The sequence below is a fragment of the Athene noctua genome, chromosome 33 (assembly GCF_965140245.1).
Source record: "Athene noctua chromosome 33, bAthNoc1.hap1.1, whole genome shotgun sequence".
In the NCBI taxonomy this organism is placed as follows: domain Eukaryota; kingdom Metazoa; phylum Chordata; class Aves; order Strigiformes; family Strigidae; genus Athene; species Athene noctua.
In genome coordinates this window covers 1,926,057-1,948,701 of record NC_134069.1, presented here as the reverse complement: position 1 = coordinate 1,948,701, position 22,645 = coordinate 1,926,057, and the positions used below count along the sequence as shown (strand labels likewise).

The 22,645-nt window shown below is 62.1% G+C and overlaps 2 protein-coding genes across 2 annotated transcripts in view; both read right to left on the bottom strand.

Annotated features, from left to right (window-relative positions):
* The window catches only part of LOC141972478 (scavenger receptor cysteine-rich type 1 protein M130-like), a 149,782-nt gene that overhangs the window by 102,667 nt on the left and 24,470 nt on the right, over window positions 1-22,645 (bottom strand). The gene's annotated exons all lie outside the window — the stretch shown is intronic.
* On the bottom strand, window positions 9,892-12,749 carry LOC141972517 (sperm-associated antigen 4 protein-like). Its single transcript, XM_074930423.1, has 5 exons — window positions 12,601-12,749; window positions 11,943-12,049; window positions 11,191-11,358; window positions 10,767-10,856; window positions 9,892-10,322 (listed from the first exon to the last, which is right to left on the bottom strand). Exons 1-5 carry the CDS (start codon window positions 12,710-12,712, stop codon window positions 10,194-10,196), a joined length of 606 nt encoding a protein of 201 aa, XP_074786524.1. The 5' UTR covers window positions 12,713-12,749; the 3' UTR covers window positions 9,892-10,193.

Genomic DNA, 22,645 nt, shown 5'->3' with positions numbered 1-22,645 from the left:
GTGAGTCCCGTCTCCCAGCCAGGAGCCCCGTGGGGCTGAGGGGCAGAGAGAGCCGCAGGCAGGGGGGGCTGGGGGTGCCGAGACCCCTCCGTCCCGCTGCCAGGGCCCGGCTGGGCCGGGCTGTCCTGGAGAAGAGCCCTGGGGGCTGCGTGCTGGAGGGCAGGGAAGGAGGATGCAGCTGGGGCAGCGGGGCTGGAGCAGGGCGGCGATGCAGAGCTGCACAGCGCCCCCCACGGCACAGCTGCAGCCCCCGTCCAGCCCGCCCTGAGGGTTTGGGGCTTGTCCTTACCAAGCACTCTCTAATCAGGTGTGTCTGCTCTGTCTCGGCCAGGGAGCTGAGCCTCCTCCAGCCCAGGAACACTGCACAGGCGCGGAGGGTGTCCCAGGAAGCCTGTGGAGAAGCAGAGGCCGGGCGATGGCACCAGAGCCCAGGGAAGGAGACCTGGCATCCTCCTGCTCTGGGCCTGGCACAGCCCCGGGGGACAGGGATGGGGGCTCAAAGCACACAAAGCCCGTGGGGACTCGGGGGCTCGGTGGCCACAGGCCGCTGCTGAGCAGGGAAATGTCTGTGCCCAGTTCCCCAGCCCTGCTGGTGCTTGGGGCTGCAGGGACCCTTCCTCTGGGCTGGGGGGCCCCACCTCCCCCTCCAGCTCTGCAGCACTGGGACCAGTGCAGCGGGACCTGCCGTGACACATATTCCCATTGTCCCTCACGCCCAGGCCACCCCCGTGGTGTCAGCACACCCTTCCCCGCGACACCGATCGCTGGTCACCGCACCTTGGCCACGCTCTCGATGGGCTCGTTGGTGTGGAAGAACAGAGGCAGCAACACCCCCTGCACTTTCTTCACCATTTTTTTCTTATTTCTCCACACCGCGGTCTTCATCACATCTTTGAAGAGGCGGATGGAGAGCTCCCGCACCCGGCTGCACTCCTGGCAGGGAGGAGGACAGAGGGAGCTCAGCACCAGCCGCTCCTCGCCCACAGGGAGCAGGGCGGCAGCGTGGCCGGGGGAGAGGAGCTGCTCCGGGGTCCGAGCCTGAACGCAGGAGCCGTCGGCCAGACCTGCAGCTGTGGCTCAACGCCCCGGAGCCCTGAAAGGGCCCGGAAGAGGAGCGGGGAGGGGAAGAGCCCCCAAAGGCTACACAAGAGGAGTAAGGGGGGGACCCCTGCCCAGAAGCTTCCCGCATGGCCACCCTGAAGGGCACCCATCCTGCAGCCATCGCCTCGGCTCAGGCTCCCATGGCAGCCTTACATCATCGAAGAGGGGCAGGAGCTTCTCCGCCAGGCTCAGGGAGATGAGGTTGGCCTCCTCCCTCTTCACGTGACCCAGCACGTTGATGAACAACACCAGGACCTTCGTCTTGACATCGGCGTCGGCATCTGTCAGGGTCTCCAGTACGTCAGGGAGCAGCACCGGGAGTTTTCTGGCCTGTACGAAACACACCGTTGCCTTTTTGTGAAGCGGTGAAAGACCCCCCCACCGCCCCAGCCCCCACCTGCCGATGTGGCTCCCCTTGCCGACCCCCCACTCACCGTTCCAGGTGTTTGCGACAGCGTGATGAGGCCCGTGAGCACCAGCGAGAGCATCACGGGGCTGGGATGCCTCAGGTACCGCTGGGCTTTGTAGAGGGCAGAAAACTCCTTCCTGTCGATGTTAGCGCAGGCCAGGAGCTACAATGGAGACAGTGGTGAGAGACCAGCAGAGCTGCAGGGCTCCCTCCCCGCACCAGCACGGTCCATGGCAAGGGTCTCCTCTCCCCCTGCGGCCACCTCCGAGTCCCCACGTCTCTGACCCAGGACCAGCAACTGCCTCGACTCTGGTTTCTGCCCCTTCCCGGGGTCTCCAGGCTGCGGAGCTGGGCAGGGGGATGCCGGCAGGGGGGAGGGCAGAGCGCTGCCTGTGCCGGGACAGGCTTGGTGGGGCCAAACCAGCGTGGGGTGGGCCCGAGCGTGTGGCACGGGGGTCTGGCTGGTGCTGAGCAGGGGAAGGAGGAGGAGGAGGAGGAGGAGGAAGGCAGAGCGGTGGGGCTGGGCGTGGGTCACTCACCGCCAAGGGGTAGATGCAGGCGTCATCCGTGGCAGAGCTGAACACCCTGCACAGCCGCCAGTCCTGCAGCACGCCGAGCAGCTCCGACATGACTCTCCGCAGAGCCCAGGGCACGGAGATCATCACCTCCCACATGGCCATGGCCGCCCTGCGGAGCCAGAGCCAACTCGGTCAGCAGAGCTGCCTCGGCTCCCCCGGACCCCGGCCCTGCCCACCCCCTCATTTCAGGGTGTCCGGGGAGGCCGAGGGGGGTGAGGTTCTGTTCCCGTGGGGCAGGGGCTCTGCTTGGGCCGGCTCTGGCTGCAGGGGGAAGCGCGGTGGGATGGAGAGCCCTGCTCCTCGGGGATATCCCGCAGTTTCCCGTGGGTCTGGCAGCCAGAGAGTCTCTGGGCCACTCTCCCCGTGGGGAACGAGCCCTCAAGGCTGTCAGGGCTGGTACCTGTCACACGTTGGAGAGATGCTCAGAAGGCTCCTGACCACCTCCCTGGGGCTCCAGTCTGTCAGCAGCAGCAGCAGTGAGTGCAGGCTGCGCCGGGCCGGCTCCTCGCGGATCCGCTCCACATTTCTGTGGATGTGTCTCAGGATTTTTGGCACCTGGAGAGGACACGGGTGAGGATGGTGCTGCCCTTCCCACCCCTCCCTGCTGCCTTGACGTGGCTTTGGGTGCCCGAGAGAGCCCGGTTAGGGCAGGAGGGAAGAACAAGATTTGACACGTCTTGACACGGAAGGACAATCCAGCCACGGGACACTTACATCCGTCAGCCAGGACACGGGGTCTGTCGTGGCCATGTCCACGATGTCACTGCCCATCTGCCTGTCGTGGGCATCGTCTGCCGTCAAGGCCTCGATGGCCACGAGGAGAACGTCCGTCTTCTGAGAAGGCCAGAAGTATTCGCCAAACACCTACGGGAGGAAGGACGGGGGAAGACGTGTCACGCTGAGCTTGGCTGAGCAGCTCGACCACCTCTGGGTCCCTTTGCTCACACAAGCCGATGCCACGGACAAGGGTCCCGGCAAGGGGGGAGCTCGTTACCGTCCTCATGTCGCTGCAGTCAAGTAAAGAAAGCAACCAGGCGCCGTCAGAATCCCATCCCGCTTCCTCTGGAATCTCCTCTGGCAGCGTCTCGTCTACACGGAATCACAGAAGAGTCGGTAAGACAACGGCCATCTCGGCCAACCAGCCTCCCAAGGGGTGAAAAGAGCTTGAAACGGGGGAAACGGGGTCCTGGCGTCAGCCCCCTCACTCACCCATCCACAGTGGCTGGACCGTGGACACCTCCCAGGGCTCCGGCAGAGAGCTGCTCTCCTGGGGAGCCCCGACCTCCTCCCAAACCACCCTGGGGCTGCTGGGGGGTCTCTCTGCCATCCTCAGAAATGGCTGAGGGACGGTGGGGGGGTTCAGCTTTAAGGAGCGATGGGAAAAGACGCGGGTTGTGCTCAGGAGTCTCCTCGCTGCGCTCCTGCCCTGTCCCTTTCCCGTCCTGTCAGACACTGCGGGGCTGCGCTGCTCAGATACGGTGCCGGGGGTGACACGGAGTGGTGTCACAAAGGGGGTCACATTGTGACGCGTCACCCAGGCCGGGTGGGGCAGGGTTCCGCTGTGCGGGGCGGTTACCCAGCTCACCACTGGGCCATGACTCCTCTCGGGGTGTCCCCAGGCCCCCATCATGTCCCCTCAGCACCTTCCTGTACCCCCCGATTCGTCCCAGAGGGTTCTCACACCCCGGCACGGAGCCCGGACCTTCTGCTTCGATCCGGCAGAAACCCTCCAGCCTGCCCCGTCTCTCCCTTGCGGTCACCTGGAGCATTTGCTCGCCCATGTCCAGTTCTCTCCCACACTGCCAGAGTAGGTTTTATCTGCTACAAGAGTTTCCTGGTTTCAGCCGGGATAGAGTTAATTTTCTCCAGCTGGGAGGGAGCACAGCCCCAGGGCTGTGTTTCGCAGCAGCGGGATCTTCGTTCTGTCGGGGTCACTGGCCAGGAGCGGGCTGTTGGCCGGTGGGTGGTGAGCAGTCGCCTTGTGCATCACCCGTTGGTACTTTCCATTGGAGCAGACAAGGAGCTTTTGGCAGCTTTTTTCCCAAAGCCGGGGTGAACCCACCGCCCCCCAGCTCCAGACCTTTGTGGGAAGCCCCAGCAGTGTTGGGGGGGGACCCCAGCGGTGGCATCCCCAGGCCCTGCAGGTCACCCTGGGACGCTGGGCTGGGAGAGCCCGTCACAGTGCCTGTGCCCGAGGGCCTGGCCCGGGGCTCTCTGGGACGCCACCAGCCCTCCAAAACGGGCCACATCTCCCCGGGGACACGGGCACAGCGGAGGTGGCCCCGCAGACCCTCCCCAACCCGCTCCTCTCTGCTCTCTCCTCCAGACCCCCCTGCTTCTGATGACGAAGACGACCTTGTCTTCTCCCGGGAAGACATCAAGAAGCAGGGGCTGCTCCTGATGGAATCCAACAAGAAACGTGGCAAGAAGTAGCGGCTGCTCCGCGCACGAGAGCTCTGGGTGCCCCCGACCACCCCTTGTGCTCTGGATGCCCTCGGCCACGCGTTGTGCTCTTTTTCTAAATACAGAAAATACTCTTAGACTGAATACAGCCGGTCTTTGTCGTTCTTCCAAGCCCACAGCAGAGCTGGACCGGGAGCTCCTCGGTCCCTCCTGTCAGGCAGAAGCAGCGGCGTCAAGCCCCGAGGGGAGCTGAGCTGGGTTTGGAGGCAGCCCCGTCCCCCTGCCCCTTGCCCAGCTGCTCTCCCCGCAGAGGTGGGGCTGGGCTGGGCTGGGCTCGGCTTTCCCAGGCAGAGCAGAGCTGGGGGCAGGCTGGCTTTCTGCCCCCTGGTCCTTCCTGGGACCTCTGCCCCCCCGACAGCTCTGGGAGCCCCGGGGGCTGGTGTCTGCCTGAGGCAGCTCTGGGGAAACGTGGGGCAGGGGCTGAGGCCTGGGCAGGTACCGGATCTCAGGGGGGTGTCTTCGTGTGCGCGCATGGGAGCGGAAGGTCGGAGCCTGCCTGGGAAAGGGAGAGCCCCTGGCCCGGGCTGTCTGACCTGGCGCGGAGCCCTCGTGCCTCTCCCCTCCCCTGCTCCCCGCACGCACATGGTGCCACTCGTCCCCCTGAGCTCCGAGCGAGCGTCGGGGACAACCTCAGAGCTGCAGGGAGGTGCCTGGAGGGAAGGGCCGCCCCGAGGTGCCCCGGGCGGGCAGAGGAGGCTTCAGCAAGCCCTTGGCTCCAGGAGGGATCCCCAGCCCTGCCCAGGGCTCACAGACACCCCCCCGCGGAAGCCGCGTCGTCTCCTCTGCAAAGGCCGAGAACCGGGGGCTGCTGGTCCCCAAGCGCAGCCGAGGCCGGGGGCTGCTGCCAGGGCCCCGTGGTCCCCGCTGGAGCCCCCGGCCAGCGGCTCCTCCTCCAGCTCCGCGGGGGCCATCGGCACCAGCGCGAGCTTCCCCCGCCCTTCCCACCCGGCCCCTGCGCTTCGTGCTGACGTCGCCTGGGACGTCCCCGCGGGGCAGAACGGCTCTTTCCGCCCGGGCTCGCGGCAGACTGGCAGCGCACCCAAGCGTCGTGGTGGGTTTTGGGTGACTGCGGGGCGGGGACGGCAGCGCCCGGACACAGAACAGCTTGTGCGTTTTAAAGGGAGCTCCGGAAAGAGCGTCATGCGCCGGCGAAGGCATCTAGCGGAGCTCTCCCGGTTCGACGCCGTCCGGGGGTGCCTGGCAATGAGACCCCAGAATGACGCCCACCCCCGGCCCCGTGCCCTGCTCCCGCGCCCGCCGCAGCCGGGCCGTGGCTCCGGGATCCTCTGCTGCCGGGAGCTGCCAGCCACGGCGGGAGACACCTGAGCGCCCTCCGCGCCCCGGGGCCGGGCAGACGGCGGGGGGCGGCGCTGGGCCCCGACGCTGCCCCCTCGGCACCCCCGGGGCTGGAGGCGCCTCAGCCCGGCCGCGCGGGGCAGGCCGAGCCCAGGCAGTGCCGGGAGACACCGAGCCCCCGCCCGGCGCCCCCCGCCCGCGGCCCGGCCGCCGCTGCGGGGCGCGGGCAGCGCGGGCGGGGCGGGCGGGGCGGGCGGCGCCGCTCCAGCCCCGCAGAGCGCCCGGCGGCGGCGGCGCGGGGACCGTGCGCGGACGCGGCCCCGCCCGCGGAGTCCCGGCCCCGCCCGGAGCCGAGACGCGGCCGCGGCCCCGCGCGACCGGCCCCGGGAGACGCGGGCGCCCCCCCCGCCGCGGGCGCGGCGGCCCCGTCGCGCAGGGGCGGAGGCGCCGGGCACCGGGGCCGGGCGGGCGCGGAGCCCCGCGCGGAGACGGCCGCCGGCGCGGCCCCCCCCGCGCGGGCGCGGTCCCCCGCGGACGCGCGGCGGCTCCCCGGCGGCGGCGGGGACGGCGCGGATCGCCCCGCGGCTCCGCTCCCGCGGTCAGGCTGCGCTCGGGGGCGCGGGAGGGGCCGGGGGGGCGGCCGGGCCGTGCGCGGGGGGGCGCGGAGCGAGGCGCGGGGCCGGCGGGGCGGCGCCGCCGGAGGGGCCGGCGGGGCCGGGCGCGGCCGCTCGGTCCCGGGACAGCGGTTCCTCCGGGCGGGGGATTCCCGCGGGCTCTGCGCGGGGACCCGGGGCGGGCGGCCGGGAACACGCGGGGGGATCCGCTCAGGGTCTGCGCGTGGTCGCGGGAGAGAGAAACTGCGCGAGGGGCGGGTCGAGAGCGCGGAGGAGGGTTGAAAACGTGAGGATAAAATGGGGGTATCTGGGCGCCAGGGCCGCGTGGAAATTGCACTTTGGGCAACAGCGAGGTTGAGCAAAGGATCCGTTTTCCCGCTCCTTCTCGGTCTGACCGGGACTGTGGGTGTTTTCGGGGGTTTTGGAAAGCTGGAGGGGAGCTGTCTCGAGGGAACGCCGCTGTCAGACCCCCGGCGGTACCGGGCGTTCCCCTCCAGACCCATCTGCCGAGGTTCCCGGAGATCTGGGTGAGAGTCTGGCCTGCGGTGGCTGTTATGAAACGCTTTAATCAAGGCAAGAGTGTAACGGCTCGAGAAACAGGAATTGATGCCCCGGTTGGTGCTGGGTGTAAACGGGAAGGAAACGCGTAGAAGTGTCAGAACTCTTTTTGGTGCGGGAGGAACCCCGGGCAGTGGTGCCAGGATCTCCGGGATCGCGTGTTTCTGGATACACCCGCGGTGAAGCGATGCTCCAGGCCCTGGGTTTCTGCCCTTGATAACACGTGCCCGGCGGCACACGTACCGATAGCAGCCGGCGTTGTTTTTGTGGTGGACGGAGCTGTTTGCATTGCTGGTGGACTTTGTCTAAAATGCCTAAGTGCAGATCTGAAGGGTTTTGCTTCAGAGGCGAGAGCCTGGAGCCTTTGCTGTGAGCTGGCAGCGCTGTGATTTCTCGTGTCCCTGGGCAGAGCCCGGGGTTGAGAAGAGCCCTGCTGCTGTGCGGAGCTGCGGGCGGGCACACCGGGCACAGAAACACGGGGTCAGTGGATGGCGCTGGGTTTACTGGTGAAGGTCAAACCCGAGGTTTTTCCCCATTAATGGTTTTTGTTGTTTGCTTTTTGTTTGTTTGTGAGTTTTGGTGCACTGAACCTATTTAAAAACAACAAATTGCTTGTGTGTAGGGAGAGGCGCGCGGAAGAGCTCGCGATGTACGGGAAGAATAGGGAACCAATCAAAGATGCCAAAGAAGGATGTGACCAAAACACAGCCATGCTTCAGGTGGGTCCCTTTAAGGAGCATATATAAGGCATTTGCACAGCTAATAAGCTGAACAAGTAGTAACCGTCATATCGGTGTCTGTGCTTTTGTTCCTGCGAAGGTTTTAACCTCCTGCAAGGGTTAGCTGTGATCTGAGCGCCACAGCTCTGTGGCTTGGCAGGTAGAAAAAGACAGCTATTCCCTCACCGCAACACTTGTGTTTTTAATACGTCGGTCTGCGTCCTACAGGGTGACCTGTGTCAGATGCACACTTGAATCCGTAGCTCTTTCCCCCTCAGCGCTGAGGGATGGATGGAAATTCCTTACTTTAGTCCTTGTCTGGGTTAGAGCCTCCATGGTGCAATGTGTGGTGCAGCCCGCGGAGAAGGGACGTTTCCCATGGCAGAGAATTTGCATACTTAGCAAACCACACAAAGAAAGGTGACGAAAAAGGTACTGGCCCTCCTTAGATACAGAGTGTGAAGGCATAAACCAAATAATTTCTCTAAAGATCGCCGAGGGAATCTGTGGTACGTTCTGAAAAGGAACCCAGTCCCTAAAGGACTCAGCTAGTGCCTTACACACAAGGGACTTTATTTCCCCCGGGTCATGACCTGTTTCATACAGAAGTAGCTCCTACATGATTATGACGCTTTTGGAAATCAAAAAGCCATCTATAAGTCGTCTCTTAGAAGAATTTGTCAAGTGTGAATTCTTGGTGGTATTTACCTGTCTCTATTAGTTTATTCGGACTTTTTCAAAATGCATTGAACATACTCATTGCTGACTAGGTTCTATTATCAGAATGAGAAAAGAAGACCCCTTTTAATTGTCATAGGTAGCTGAACCCTCAAGAAGAGGCCAATCTCCGTCTGTTGGGGAGGAGTTTTGTCTGTTACCTGAAGCATTTTGTGTACCCGTCTGTGATAGGAGCTGGAGGAATCACACTCTTTCATGGAGAGTTTGACTAGATTTTCTTGTAAACTGGTTACGGGTAGTTGTGTTGTTGGTAAGGCAGCAGTGCTTCTAGTCGGGAGGTACCCTGATCAGTGTGTGAAGTCAGTGAACACTTGGTCAGAGCCCAGATGTCAGCAGTGCAGAGTGTGTTCTTGAGCAGCATCTTGGCACTGAACTTGTGCTCGTGCCACAGCACTGTCCAGCTCCGTGAGGACCGGGAGCCTCTCGGTTCTAGTGCTGCTCCCTGCCGTGGGGGCTCGTGAGCTGCTTCTGTGGGTGATTTTGCACGTATATGTAAATATTTATTGCTTCGCGTAAGGTGCCTGTGATTCTGAATGTGAGAGAAGCGTGCGACTTCAGCTGTGAAGGTGTGGAGGGGGTAGGAAGCGATGACTGCCTGGAGCTGTCTGGTGGTTCACAACTTGTCTGGTATCAGCGGTATTTTTAACCAGGTAAAGTGCCAGCTAATTGTCCATATAGTTTTTGGGACGAGCAAATTTGATATATGTGTGTGGCCTTAATAATAGACTGTGCAAGGTATTCCCCAGGCCGTTGTGTGTTTTGTAATACAAAGGTAAAGGAAAAAGACTCTCGGAAGGAGGAGGCGCAGGAAGAGCGTCTCCCCCAGCGCCGGGCCCCCCCTGTACCCTCCTCTTCCAGGGAGGAAGAGAAGGAAGGAGATGCTGAGGAAGTTTTGTTACGGCGGGAAATGAAATGCGTGCACTGGCCGGATCTGCGCAGCCGCTCTCTGGCGATTAATTATTTCCAGGCCTTGAGCAGGGGGGGCCTGGCGGCAGGGCGCAGTCTGTGTCTGGGTGTCCCCGGGCACAAACGGCTGCCGGACAGAGCAGCGAGACCCGGCCCGGGACGCTCACGGGGTGGGGAAGGGGCTCCCCCCCGGCCCCGAGAGCCCCCAGGAGCTGGCCCCAGGGCTGCTGGTGCCCCCACACCCACCGGCAGGCTGGGCAGGGGCCATAGCAGTGGGCACCCCCGCCCCCCCAGGGCTCTTCTGGTGCCCCCCCGATGGAGACAAATCCACGCTGAGCTGAAAGGCCACAGCCTTTAGTTATTTCTTCCCTCTTTTCTTCTGTTGGTCCTTCTTGTTCTTCTCTGGTGTGTTGTGGTTTGAACTCGGCCAGCAGCCAATCGCCACGTGGCCAGTTGTTTACTTCCCCCCACCCCAGCCCGGTGAAACAGGAGAGGGACAAAAGAGGAAATTCACAGGTTGAACTAAAAGATTTACTAGTACTAACAGGACCAACACAACAACAGCAAGGCCGAGCAGGTGAAGGCGGTCACCGAGCGGTGGCCGGTCTGGGCCCGTCCCAGCAGCGACCCGACCGCTCCAGAGAATCCGCCACCACCCCGGAACCGAAACGGGGCGCGGGGGAGCAGCGTCCGCCTGGACGGGGAGCGGGACGTGACCCCACGTGGAACGCTCCAAGGCAGCCCTGCCCTCGGCCGTGCTCCCCTCGGCCACGGAGAGGGAACTCCCGCCTGGCCCAGAGCAGGACAGGGCTCAGCTGGTTCCTGCGCCCGCCCTCAGCCCGTGCACCTGCACTCGGTAAACGCAGGTGTACTCGGGGTTGCCCCAGTTGCTCTTCACAAGGAACTTGACATAGGAAAAGGCTCTGGGAAACGGCGCGGTCTGCGAAGACAAGAGGGAAAGGGAGGCAGAGGGGTTAAGAGCGACAGTGCAGTCAGTCCCTCCCTGCCGGCCCTGCTCCTGCTCAGGAACCAGCTCCCGGCGGCGGGTGGGAGCGGCTGCTGCCACCGGGGCTGCTGGGGAGGCCGGGGCACGGGACGGGGGAAGGCTCCTGGCCTCCTCTGCGTGCCGGCCCGGCCGGGGCTGCGCCCCCCTGCCCCTTGCTCTGGCCCTCCAGGCCCCGCTGCCCGCTCTGCCTGCCTCCCGCAGAGAAGGGGACGCTCTGCTGCGAGGAGAACCACCGCCTGCGCCTCAGCCCCGCCAGGGCTCTCTGGGCGGGGGCCCGGGGCCCTGTGCCCAGGGAGGAAGCGTTCACACCCCCCTGCCGTGGGCTCCCAGCCAAGCCTGGTTCGCCCCCCGGCATCCTCCCCCGCGCGTGGAGCGTACCTTCAGAGGGAAGGTCTGAATGGCCTCTTTGGTCACGTCGTAGGTGAACGTCAGGAGCAGCGCTTCCTCCTCTCCATCCGCGTCCAGTCCCTTGGGGCCAAAGCACAAGCAGAGCAGTTCAGACTCAGCCCCACAGAGGGGACGTGCGCGCTGGCTCAGCCCGGGCAGGTACCCGGCCTCTCCCGGGCTCCAGCAGCTGTCTGACACTGCCCGGGGCGGAGCTCAGGCTCCTCAGGGTCAAGAACCCGGAGGTGCTTCGGCCAGAAGATGTCCCGAGAGGGATGGAGCCCTCGAAGCGTCCCCCCAGGGCTCAGCAGAGAGCAGGACACAAGCCCCAGGGAACGCACAGAAGGCCGCAGGCGAGTCCCTGTCACGGCTTTCCCCCAGGGCCAGACCCCACCAGACGCGCCCGGCAGAGACTTACGAAGACAGCGACGTCTCTGGGGGCGCTGACGACGGTCCCGGACGGAGACACATCTTTGTAGATGTGCTGCACGCTGACGGCGGTCAGATGGACCCGTGCTGGCAGCCTGATGACCACCTGGCCCTGGTGCCTCGGCAGAGGCCAGCAGTTCCCTGGGGACATATCCGGCTGCAGGCAGGACGAGAGAGCAGTGAGGGGCGAGAGCGCGTCGGGGACAACACAGCTCGCGCCGCTCGGAGCACGGGACCGGCGTGTCTGGGGGGGCTATTGCAGCTCGGAAATGAGGCGCCCGTGAGGGGCGGACAGAAGCAGGAGGCCGCCTTCCCTGCCCGACAGAGGGGGCTCTCAGTGTTACGGAAAAGAGGAGAACACTGGTTATGAAGCCACCCTAGTCAGGGCCTTACAGAAACACCTCTCTGCCCAGCGCTCAGCAGGGCACCCCCCACCCCTGAAAAGGCACCGTTAGGGACAAGTGTGGAAAGGGGGTCACCAGGGAGAAAGTCTTTCACTCAGCTGGGACAGAGGCCTGTGGGCAAGGGGCAGCAGCTCCGCTCAGCTCAGCCCCGTTCCCCTCCTGAGGGGAACCGCTCATCTCCAGCAGGCCCAGCCCTGTGTCCGAGCTTTGGCTTCAGGAACCTGATGGGCACTGCGGGCTGGAGCGGCACTGCCCTGCACTGAGGGGAGAGCCCCGAGGTCGGTCCCAGCTTCACCGGAGGGAAGGAAACCAGCACCCGTGAGTTCCGCTACAGTACCTCCAAAACAGCATCAGGTGTGGACTGAGAGAACCACTCCACAACGCTGCAGCGCCAGTGTGTGCAGCTGAAGGCCTCCGAAGTTCTCCGCATGTCAATGGAGGCACCTGTAAGGGAGGGAGAGCAGGTCACTGCCAGAGGCCCCAGACCAGGAGCACCCGGTGCTCAGACACTATTTCTGGTGCCGCCGAGCAGCTCCACGTCTGTCAGCGCTGTTCTCACCCCCAGGCCGCGGGGGCGCCCGGCTGCGCGGGGCAGGGACGGCATCCCCGTGCCTGGCGACTGCTGCCGCCACGGCGCCACGAGGAGAAGGTCTGAGGGTGCTGGGGGGCAGCAGGCGCCGGGGCGACGACAGCGGAGCAAAGCCGAGGGCTCGCCGCGTGGGCAGCAAAGGGTGACCCAGCCGTTCCCTTCGCGGACGCAGCCGCAGGAAGAGCCCCTCCATCAGCGCAGCAGCGTGTGCGGGGGCAGCGCCAGAGGCCCCCGCGCAGGGGCCAAGGGCAGGACTGGGAGGGAGCCCGAGAGAGCCGCTCGGCCACAGCCTGGCTCGGGGACCCCAGGCAGCATTTCAGCTGCCCCGCTTTGGAGAGCACGGCCTCCTCTGGGCAGGGCTACAGGCAAGCGCAGGGCAAGGAGGTGGGGCTGCTTGCGTCCATACCAGAGCTTTTCAGGGCCCAGTCATACGTCGCGGCAGAGACTTTGGCAGGCGCTGCCTGGCTGCTGTCCTGAACTTCCTGGTAAAGATGTGAATGAACACAGAAAAGGACCATGTCAGCGGGCAGAGCAGCGTGGCCACTAGCGCCTGCAGAGGCAAAGGGGCAGTGCCCGAGGTGCAAGCCAAGCCTTGTCCGCAGAGCCCAGAGACGCTCTGCTGCTGGTGTGAGCCACCAGGCCTGAGGAACAGGATCTGTGCCGTGGCCGTGGCCGCAGCCCCGAGGCGGGTTGATGAGGGTCCCCACCGTCCCGTGCCCACCCTCCACGCTCTCCAGGTCGGTCGGGAGACGGTCCCAGGCCCCGCCGGCGTTGGCTGACCCCGTGAGCACACCTGGGTCTCACCACTGCCCCCGGGGCCCGGCCAGAGCAGGCAGAGGCCCCGGCGTGCCGAGGGAAGGCTGCCGGGAGTCCTCCGCTGCCTGAAGCGGCCCAGAGAAACCGGGCCCGGAGAAGGGCCTGCGCAGCGCAGCAGCTCACCCAGCAAGCCCCTGGCAAAGGCTGGCTCGCTGCAGTCAGCGGTCTGAGCCCACCAACAACCCCGAGGAGTGCTTTCTCGGGGGTTCTGCCCAGCCACCCCTCCTTCCCCAAAATGCAGGGTCACCTCTGTGCTGCTGAACTTCGCCTTCAGCTGAGCCACCTCCTCCCGCAGACGCTCCTTGTTTTGGGTTTCCTCTGCCAACAAAGTTTGCCAGTTCCTGCAGGAAGACAAAAGCCGCTCTTGTCAGAGAGCTGCCCATCCCCTCTGGGAACCGTCTGAGCTCAGCAAGCAGCAGACACGTGTGCCTTCCCTGCTCCGCACGTGCTCCCCTTCCTCGCCAGGCTGAGCAAAAGGCAAAGGCAGGAGGGAAGTACCAGAGCCCTGGCTGTTAGGAAAAGGAGTGCAGGTAGCACGAGGTCAGCCAAGACTGCTGCACAGACACAATTCCAGCTCAGGAAACGTCTCTTACCGCAGGGTCTCCAGGGGTGCCGCACACACACGTCTCAGCTCCTGAAAGGGAAAAACACTCTGTTCAGGTATCCGCTACCAGAGCTGCCGGGGCTTCCCAGGAGAGGCTTCCCTAAGAAGAGCCAGCAAAAGCTGCGGCTTCTTTGGGTCATCCTGCGTGGGAGCAGAGGAGCCGGTGATTTATCCAGCGCTGTCAGCAACGCTCCCTTGCAGGAGGTGCCCGACCCACCAGAGTCACAGGGGGACACTCTCAGGATCTATAGGGGCCCTATAGGGGTCCTACAGTCCCACACGCAACCCCAGAAGCACCCCTGCAGCCCCTAGAGCCCCCCCCAGCACCGCCCTACCCCTACAGAAGCCCCATAGAGCACCTCCAGCCCCCAACAGCCCCTATAGAACCCCCCTATAGCCCCCCCCGAGCCCTACAGAACCACTCCACACACCCCCCCAGCCCCTCCAGAGCTCCCTATAGCCCCTCTACAGACCCCAGTCCCTACAGACCCCCCTACCTGCGGGCCGTCCCCATCTGGTATTGGCACCAAATCAGGCACCAGTGGCCGCTGGGGGCAGGAAGAGGAGCCGCTCCCACTTCACACCAGTACAGACCAGTATGAACCAGTGACACCCCCACTCCACACCCCCTGTACATCCCTGGGCACCCCCAGTATAGCCCCGTGCCCCACCCACCCCTGTGTAGCACAACCTCCTCCCAGTATAGCTGTGTGCTCGCCCCAGTTTCCCCCAGTTCCCGCTCACCTTAGCCCCCCCACCAGGAGGTCAGTGAAGAACTGGGGGTTCAGGTGCTGGTTCTGGTAGAGGGGCAAGGGGAGAGTAAGAGCCCTCCCAGTATGGCACAGTGCTCCCCAGTATGTCCCAGTGACACTCTTAGCGTTCCCCAATATATCCCAGTATGTCCCAGTGCCCTTCAGTACAGCCCAGTAACCCCCCCGTGTCTCCCAGTGTGTCCCAGTGACCTTCCTAGTGCTCCCCAATATATCCCAGTATATCCCACTGCTCCCCAGCATGTCCCAGGGCCGCCCCAGACTGTCCTAATGACCTTCCCAGTGGCCCCCAGAGCTCACGGCCAGCAGCAGGTCCAGCTTGGCTCGCAGCAGCAGGTCATCAGCGGTGACGGTGGCCACACGGGGGATTTGGGGACCCCCAACCTCAGGGGGAAGCTCAGCCCCTGCCCTGTCTCCTCCGTGTACCCCAACAGACACTGCACCCCCCAGACCCCCTGCAGGTGAGGGGGAACTGGGGGGCCCGGCAGGGAACTAGGGACCTACAGCAGAATATTGGGGTGAAAGGGGAGTATTGGGGTGCTGTAATGGGATACTGCGGGGATATGAGGAATACTGGGGGGGATACTAGGAGTACTGGGATTGTACAGGGAAATATTGGGGTGCTACAGGGGATACTGGGGTGATACGGGGGATTGAGGTACTATGGAAAAATATTGGGATGCTAGAGAGGGATATTGGGGTTCTGTGGGGGATACTGGAGTGATACAGGAGATACTGGAGTCCCACAGTAAAATACTGGGGTGCTAGCGAGGGACACTGGGGTTCTGTGGGGGATATTGCCGTGATATGGGGGGACTGGGGTCCTTGAGGTTTTGGGGTGCCAGTGCAGCTTTTGGGGTACCTGCACAGCATCGACGGTGCCGCGGAAGACGGGGTTCCCGAAGCGGGCGGCGCGGCAGTGCCGGGGGGGCCGGGCTGCAGCAGGTTCTGACCGTACTTCTCCAGGATGCTGAGCGCTGTCCGTGGCCCCCCCAAACCCTGTGGCCGCACCCCCCAGCGGCTGGGGGGGACAGGGAGGGTCAGAGAGAGCCCCCAAACCCCCACCGCGCCCCCACACTCCCCCTCCCACTGCCCCCATATTTTGAGTGCTGAGATAGGGGATTTGAGTAACTTTGGTCAGATGGCACAAGACAGAGGCCTGTGCACGGACAAAGAAAAGGGGGGAGAGCCACATACCAGGTGCTGATAACGTTGCTAGGCTGCAATCTCCTAGCCCAAAGAGAAGTTTCTTCTGGTCCTTGAAGTTGTGTGTTCCAGCAACAAATCACCCGAGATTCCAGCACAAACTGGCCTGGCGGTTTGGCCGGGGCCCAGGGAACAACTGAGGCAGCGCAGAGCGACAGGGTGAAAAGTTCATCAGCGAGGAAGAAGAGGTACTTCACCTATCCGACCCTTGCCCAGAAATTTCTGACCCCTGACCGGAGCTTGAAGAGCTCATGGCGCAGGCGCAAGGGGAGGAGACCTGATTACCATGAGGAGCGAGGGGAGGCGGGGGTACACTACGTATATGTACAGGCGTTCCATGAATATGCGCTATTCTGTAACGTATCAGCCGGACGGGAGCTGCAAACGGCGCGCGTGCTCGTGGTGGAGCGATCCCCCATGCGCCCGGCGCCGGATAAACGTTCCTACTTGTACTGGGTCTGGCTGAGCCGGAATCGGTTTTCCCTCACAGCAGCCCCGTGGTGCTGTGGTTTGTGCTGGGAGCTGCAGGGTGTTGGCAGCTCCCTGGTGTGGTGGCTGCTGCTGAGCAGTGCTCACACAGCACCAAGGCTCTTCCTGACATTTCCCCCAGCGGGACGGGGTGGGCGAGATCTCGGGAGGGGACACAGCCAGGACAGCTGACCCGAACCGACCCAAGGGATATTCCAGACCCTGTGACGTCGGCTCAGTATAAAGCCGGGAGAAAGGAGGGAGGGGTGGGTCACCCTCGGTCCTCCGAGGCAACCACTCCGTGTATTGGAGCCCCGCTTCCCGAGAAGGCCCCACAGCGCCTCTCCATGGGAAGGAGAGAATAAATCTGTTTGCTTTTGCTTCCGCGCGCGGACTTTGGCTTCGCTTTGCTTATATTAAAACTGCTTTTGTTTCACCCACAAGGGTTAGTTTATCTTCTTTCCCCTCTTTACCCTGTTGAGAAAACAAAGGGAAGGGGGGGGGGGGGAAGTGATAGAGTGACTTGGTGGATACCTGGCATTTAGCCAGAGTCAAACCACCACACTACTTTACAGCTTCACGGTTGTAGAGTCTTATCTCCGCAAGACACCTATAACCACTCTACAGGCACCCCAGTCCCCAGAGAGCTCCTTACAGACCCTCTGCGGCCCCTCAACCCCTACAGAGCTCCTATAATGCCACTACAGCCCAACAACCCCTACAGAGCTTCCCTATAGCCCCTCTATATCTCCCCCCTGCCTCTACAGAGCTCCTTAATAGCCCCCTACAGCACACCCCCCCGAGCTCCCTATAGCCCCGAGGCCCCTACGGAGCTCCCTATCGCCATCGATAGCTCCCCCAGCCCCGAGAGAGCTCCTTATAAACCCCTACATACGCCCCAGCTCTCTATAGTACCTCTACAGCCCTCCGATCCCCTACAGAGCACTCTATAGACCCTCACCAGCCCCCCAAGCCCCTTCAGAGCTCCCTATATACCCTCTACAGCCCCCCAGCCCCTACAGAGCTCCATATACACCCTGAACAGCCCCCCGAGCCCCCACAGAGCTCCCTGTAACCCCTCTACAGTTCCCCCCTGCCTCTACAGATCTCCTTATAATGCCTCTACAGCCCACCAACCCCTAAAGCGCTCCCTATAGCCCCCCAACAGCCCCCCAGAGCTCCCTATCACCCCTCTACAGCCCTCCCCAACTCCCTATAGTCCCTCTACAGCCCCCCACAGAGCTCCTCATAGCCCCTCTAAAGCCCTCCCCGTCACTAAAGAGCTCCTTATAGCACCTCTCCAGCCCTCTCGCTATTGCCCCTCTACAGGCCCCCCAGACCTCCCTATAACCACTCTACAGCTCCGCCCAGCCCCTATAGAGCTCGTTATAGCCTCTCTGTGGACCCCCAGTCCCTGCATAAGTCCCTAAGCCCCTCAACAGTGACCAGAGCTCCCTAGAGCCCCTCTACAGCTCCATCAGCCCCTAGAGAGCTCCTTATAACCCCTCTACAGCCCTCCCCAGCTCCCTATAGTACCTCTGCATCCCCTCAACAGCTCCCGAGCCCCTACAGAGCTCCATATATAGCCTCTACAGCCCCCCAGCCCTTAGAGAGCTCCTATAGGCCCTGTACAGCTCCCTCAGCCCCTACAGAGCTTCCTATAGCCCCTCTACAGCCCCCCGCGAGCTCCATATACACTCTGAACAGTCTCCGGAGCCCCTACAGAGCTCCCTGTAGCCCCTCAACAGCTCCCGCAGCCCCTACAGAGCTCCTTATAATGCCTCCACAGCCCACCAACCCCTACAGAGCTCCCTATAGCCGCTCAACAGTCCACCAGAGCTCCCTATAACCCCTCTACAGCCACCCCAAACCCTACAGATATCCTCATAGCCCCTCTAAAGCCCCCTCTAGCCCTACAGAGCTGCCTAGAACCACTCTACAGGCACCCCAGCCCCTACAGAGCTCCTTATAACCACTCTTCGGCCCCCCACAGACCCTACAGACCTCCCTATAGTCTCTCTACAGCAAGCCCCAGCTCCTACAGAGCTCCTTTTAACCTCTCTACAGACCCTACAGAGCTCCCTACAGCCCACTAGCCCCTACAGAGCTCCGTACAGCCCCTCTACAGCTATCCCAGCTCCTACACCGCTCACTATAGCCCCTCTCCAACTCCCCCCAGCCTCTACAGAGCTCGCTATAGCCCCTCTACAGCCCCCCCAGGGCTCCCTGTAAACACTCTACAGCCCACGCCAGCCCCTACAGAGTTCCCTATAGCCTTGCTACAGCCCCCCTAGTCCCTACAGAGCTCCCTATAACCACTCTACAAGCACCCCGGTCCCCAGAGAGCTCCTTATAGACCCTCTGTGGCCCCCTCAATCCCTACAGAGTTCCTTATGACCAGTCTTCACCAACCCAGGCCCTACAGAGCTCCTTATAATACCACTACAGGCCGCCAATCCCTACAGAGCTCCCTATAGTCCCTCTACAGCTCCCCCCAGCCCCTACAGAGCCCCTTATAGCACCTCTACAGTCCCCAAGCCCCTACAGAGCTCCCTATAGCCCCTCTACAGCTCCCACAGCCCTACAGAGCTCCTTCTAGCCCCTCTAAACACCCCCCCCAGCCCCTACATGACTCCTTATAGCACCTCTACAGCCCACCAGCCCCTACAGAGCTCCCTACAGACACTCTATAGAACACTGAGCTCCCAATAGGGCCTCTACAGCCCACCAGCCCCTATAGAGATCCTTATAAGCCCTCTACAGCCCCAACTGCAATTTCAGAGCTCCATATAGACCCTCTACAGACCAACCTAGCCTGTACTGTGCTCCTCATAGCCCATCTAGGGCCCCCCCTACAACGCCACAGAGCTCCATATAGCCCTGCTAAAACCCCCACAGCACCTACAGAGCTCCCTATAACCACTCTACAGCTCCCACCAGCCCATACAGAGCTCATTATAGCCCCTCTGCAACACCCGCAGCCCCTACAGAGCTCCTTATAGCCCCTCTAAAGCGCTCCCCAGGTCCCTACAGACCCTCTACAGCCCCTCAGTCCCTACAGAGAATCTTATAGTCCCTCTACAGTTCACCCCAGCCCCTACAGAGCTCAACATTGCGCCTGTACAGCTCCCACAGCCCATACTGAGATCCTTCTAGCCCCTATAAAGCCACCCCAGCCCCTACATGACTCCTTATAGCACCTCTACATCCCACCAGCCCCTACAGAGCTCATTATAACCCCTCTTCGACACCCCCAGCCTCTACAGAGCTCCTTATAACACCTCTACGCCCCTCCCCAGGTCCCTACAGCACCTCTACAGCCCCTCAGTCCCTACAGAGGTTCCTAAAGTCCCTCTACAGCCCACCAGCCATTACAGAGCTCCCTACAACCCCTCTACAGCACACTGAGCTCCCAATAGGGCCTCTACAGCCCCCCAGGCCCTACAGAGCTCCTTAGAACCACTCTTCGCCCCCCCAGCCCATACAAAGTGCCTTACAACCAGTCTTCGGGCACCGCAGCCCGTACAGAGCATCTTATAATGCCTCTACAGCCCCCCAGCTCCTGCAGAGCTCCTTATAGGCCCTGTACAGCTCCCACAGCCCATTCAGAGCTCCCTCTAGCCCCTCTAAAGCCCCCCCCTGCCCCTACATGACTCCATATAGCCCGTCTACAGCTCCCCCAGCCCCTACAAAGCTCATTATAACCCCTCTAAACCCCTCCCCAGGTCCCTACAGCCCCCCTACAGGCCCCCAGCCCCTACAGAGCTCCCTATACCCCCTCTACAGCCCCCCCAGCCCCTACATGACTCCATATAGCCCGTCTACAGCTCCCCCAGCCCCTACAGAGCTCATTATAGCCCCTCTGTGACACCCCCAGCCCCTACACAGCTCCTTATAACTCCACTAAACCCCTCCCCAGGTCCCTACAGCCCCTCTACAGCTCCCCCCAGCCCCTACAGAGCTCACAATAGACCCTCTACAGCCCCCCCAGAGCTCCTTATAACCCCTCTACAGCCCTCCCCAGATCCCTATAGCCCCTCTGCAGGCCCCAAGCCCCTACACAGATCGCTATAGCCCCCTTACAGGCGCCCCCGAGCTCCCTATAACCACACTATAGCCCCCCCGCCCCTACAGAGATCATTATAACCACTCTACAGCCGAACCCAGCCCGTAAAAAGCTCCTCATAACCAATCTAGGGCCCCCCCCTCAGCCCCTACAGAGCTCCCTATAGCCCCTCAACAGCCCCCCCAGTTCCTACAGAGCTCCCTATAACCACTCTACAGCCCCCCAGCCCCTAGAGAGCTCCTTATAGCCACTCTACACGCCACCAGAGCTCTCTATAGCACCTCATCAGCCCCCCAGCCCCTCCAGAGCTCCCTATAGGCCCTGTACAGCTCCCACAGACGTACTTAATAGTCCCTCTACCCCCCATGCCAGGCCCTACACGGCTCCTTATATCCCCTCTACAGCACCCCCAGCTCCCTAAATTACCTCTACAGACCACCAGCCCCTACAGAGGTACTTATAACCCCTCTAAAGCCCCCAGTGCCTACAGAGATACTTATAGCCCCTACAGAGCCGTACAACCTCTACAGAGCTGCCTAGAGGCCCTCTACAGCCTCCGCCAGTCCCTACAGAGCTCCTTACTGACCCTCTACAGCACAGTAGCCCCTACAGAGCTCCCTATAGCATCTATACAGCCCCAACAGCCACTACAGAGCTCCTTACAACCCCTCTACAGCTCCCCAGCCCCTACAGACCTCGTTATATAACCTCTGGACACCTCAGTCCCTACAGAAGTCCCTATAGCCCCTCAACAGCGACCAGAACTCCCTATACCCCCTCTACAGCTCCATCAGCCCCTAGAGAGCTCCTTATGACACCTCTACAGCCCTCCCCAGCTCCCTATAGTACCTCTACATCCCCTCAACAGCCCCTGAGCCCCTACACAGCTCCCTATATACCGTCTACAACCCCCAGCCCTTACAGAGATCCCTATAGGTCCTGTACAGCTCCCACAGCCCCCGCAGAGCTCCTTCTAGCCCCTCTAAAGCCCCCCCAGCTGCTACATGACTCCTTATAATAACTCTGCAGCCCCCCCAACCCCTACAGAACTCCTTATAGCCCCTCTACAGCCCCCCAAGAGCGCCCTGTAACCACTCTACAGCCCCCTCCAGAGCTCATTGTAACACCTCTACAGCCCACCCCAGCCCATACAGAGCTCCTCATAGCCAATCTAGGGCCCCCCACCCAGCTCCTACAGAACAGCATATAACCCTGCTACAGCCACCTCAGCCCCTACAGAGCTCCTTAGAACCACTCTTCTCCCCCCCCAGCCCCTAGAAACCGCCTTACAACCAGTCTTCGGGCACCGCAGTCCGTACAGAGCATCTTATAATGCCTCTACAGCCCCCCAGCCCTTACAGAGCTCCTTATAAAACCTCTGCGGCCCACCAAGCCCCTACAGAGGTCCTTATAGGCCCTGTACAGCTCCCACAGAGCTCCTTCTAGCCCCTCTAAAGCCCGCCAGCCGCTACATGACTCCCTAAAGCACCTCTACAGCCTCCCCAGCCCCTACAGAGCTCATTATAGCCCCTCTGCAACACCCCTAGCCCCTATAGAGCTCCTTGTAACCACTCTAAACCCCTCCCCAGGTCCCTACAGACCCTCTACAGCCCCCCCAGAGCTCCTTATAACCCGTCTACAGCTCTCCCCAGAACCCTATAGTCCCTCTACAGCCCCCCAGCCCCTACAGAGCTCCTTCTAGCCCCTCTAAAGATCCCCCCAGCCCTTACATGACTCCTTATAGCACCTCTACAGCCCACCAACCCCTACAGAGCTCCCTACAGCCACACTATAGCACTGAGCTCCCAATAGAGCCTCTACAGCCCCCTGGTCCCTACAGAGCTCCCTAGAGCCCCTCTGCAGCCCCCCAGCCCCTATAGAGCTCCTTATAAACCCTCTACAGCCCCAATTGCCACGACACAGCTCCCTATAGACCCTCTACAGCCCACCCTAGCCTGTACTGTGCTCCTCGTAGCCAATCTAGGGCCCCCCCTACAACCCAACAGAGCTTCATATAGCCCTGCTAAAACCCCCACAGCCCCTACAGAGCTCCCTATAACCACTCTACAGCTCCCACCAGCCCATACAGAGCTCACTATAGCCCCTCTGCAACACCCGCAGCCCCTACAGAGGTCCTTATAACCCCTCTAAACTCCTCCCCAGGTCCCTAAGGCCACTCTACAACCCGCCAGCCCCTACAGAGCTCCCTATATACCCTCAACAGACCCCCAGCTCTTACCGAGCTCCCTATAGGCCCTGTACAGCTCCCACAGCCCCTACAGAGATCCTTCTAGACCCTCTAAAGCCCCCCAGCCACTAAATGACTCCATATAGCCCCTCTACAGCACCCCCAGCCACTACAAAGCTCATTATAACCCCTCTTCGACACCCCTAGCCCCTACAGAGCTCCTTATAGCCCTCTAAACCCCTCCCCAGGTTCCTAAAGCCCCTCTACAGCCCCTCAGTCCCTACAGAGCTTCCTATAATCCCTCTACAGCCCCAGAGCCCCTACAGAGCTCCC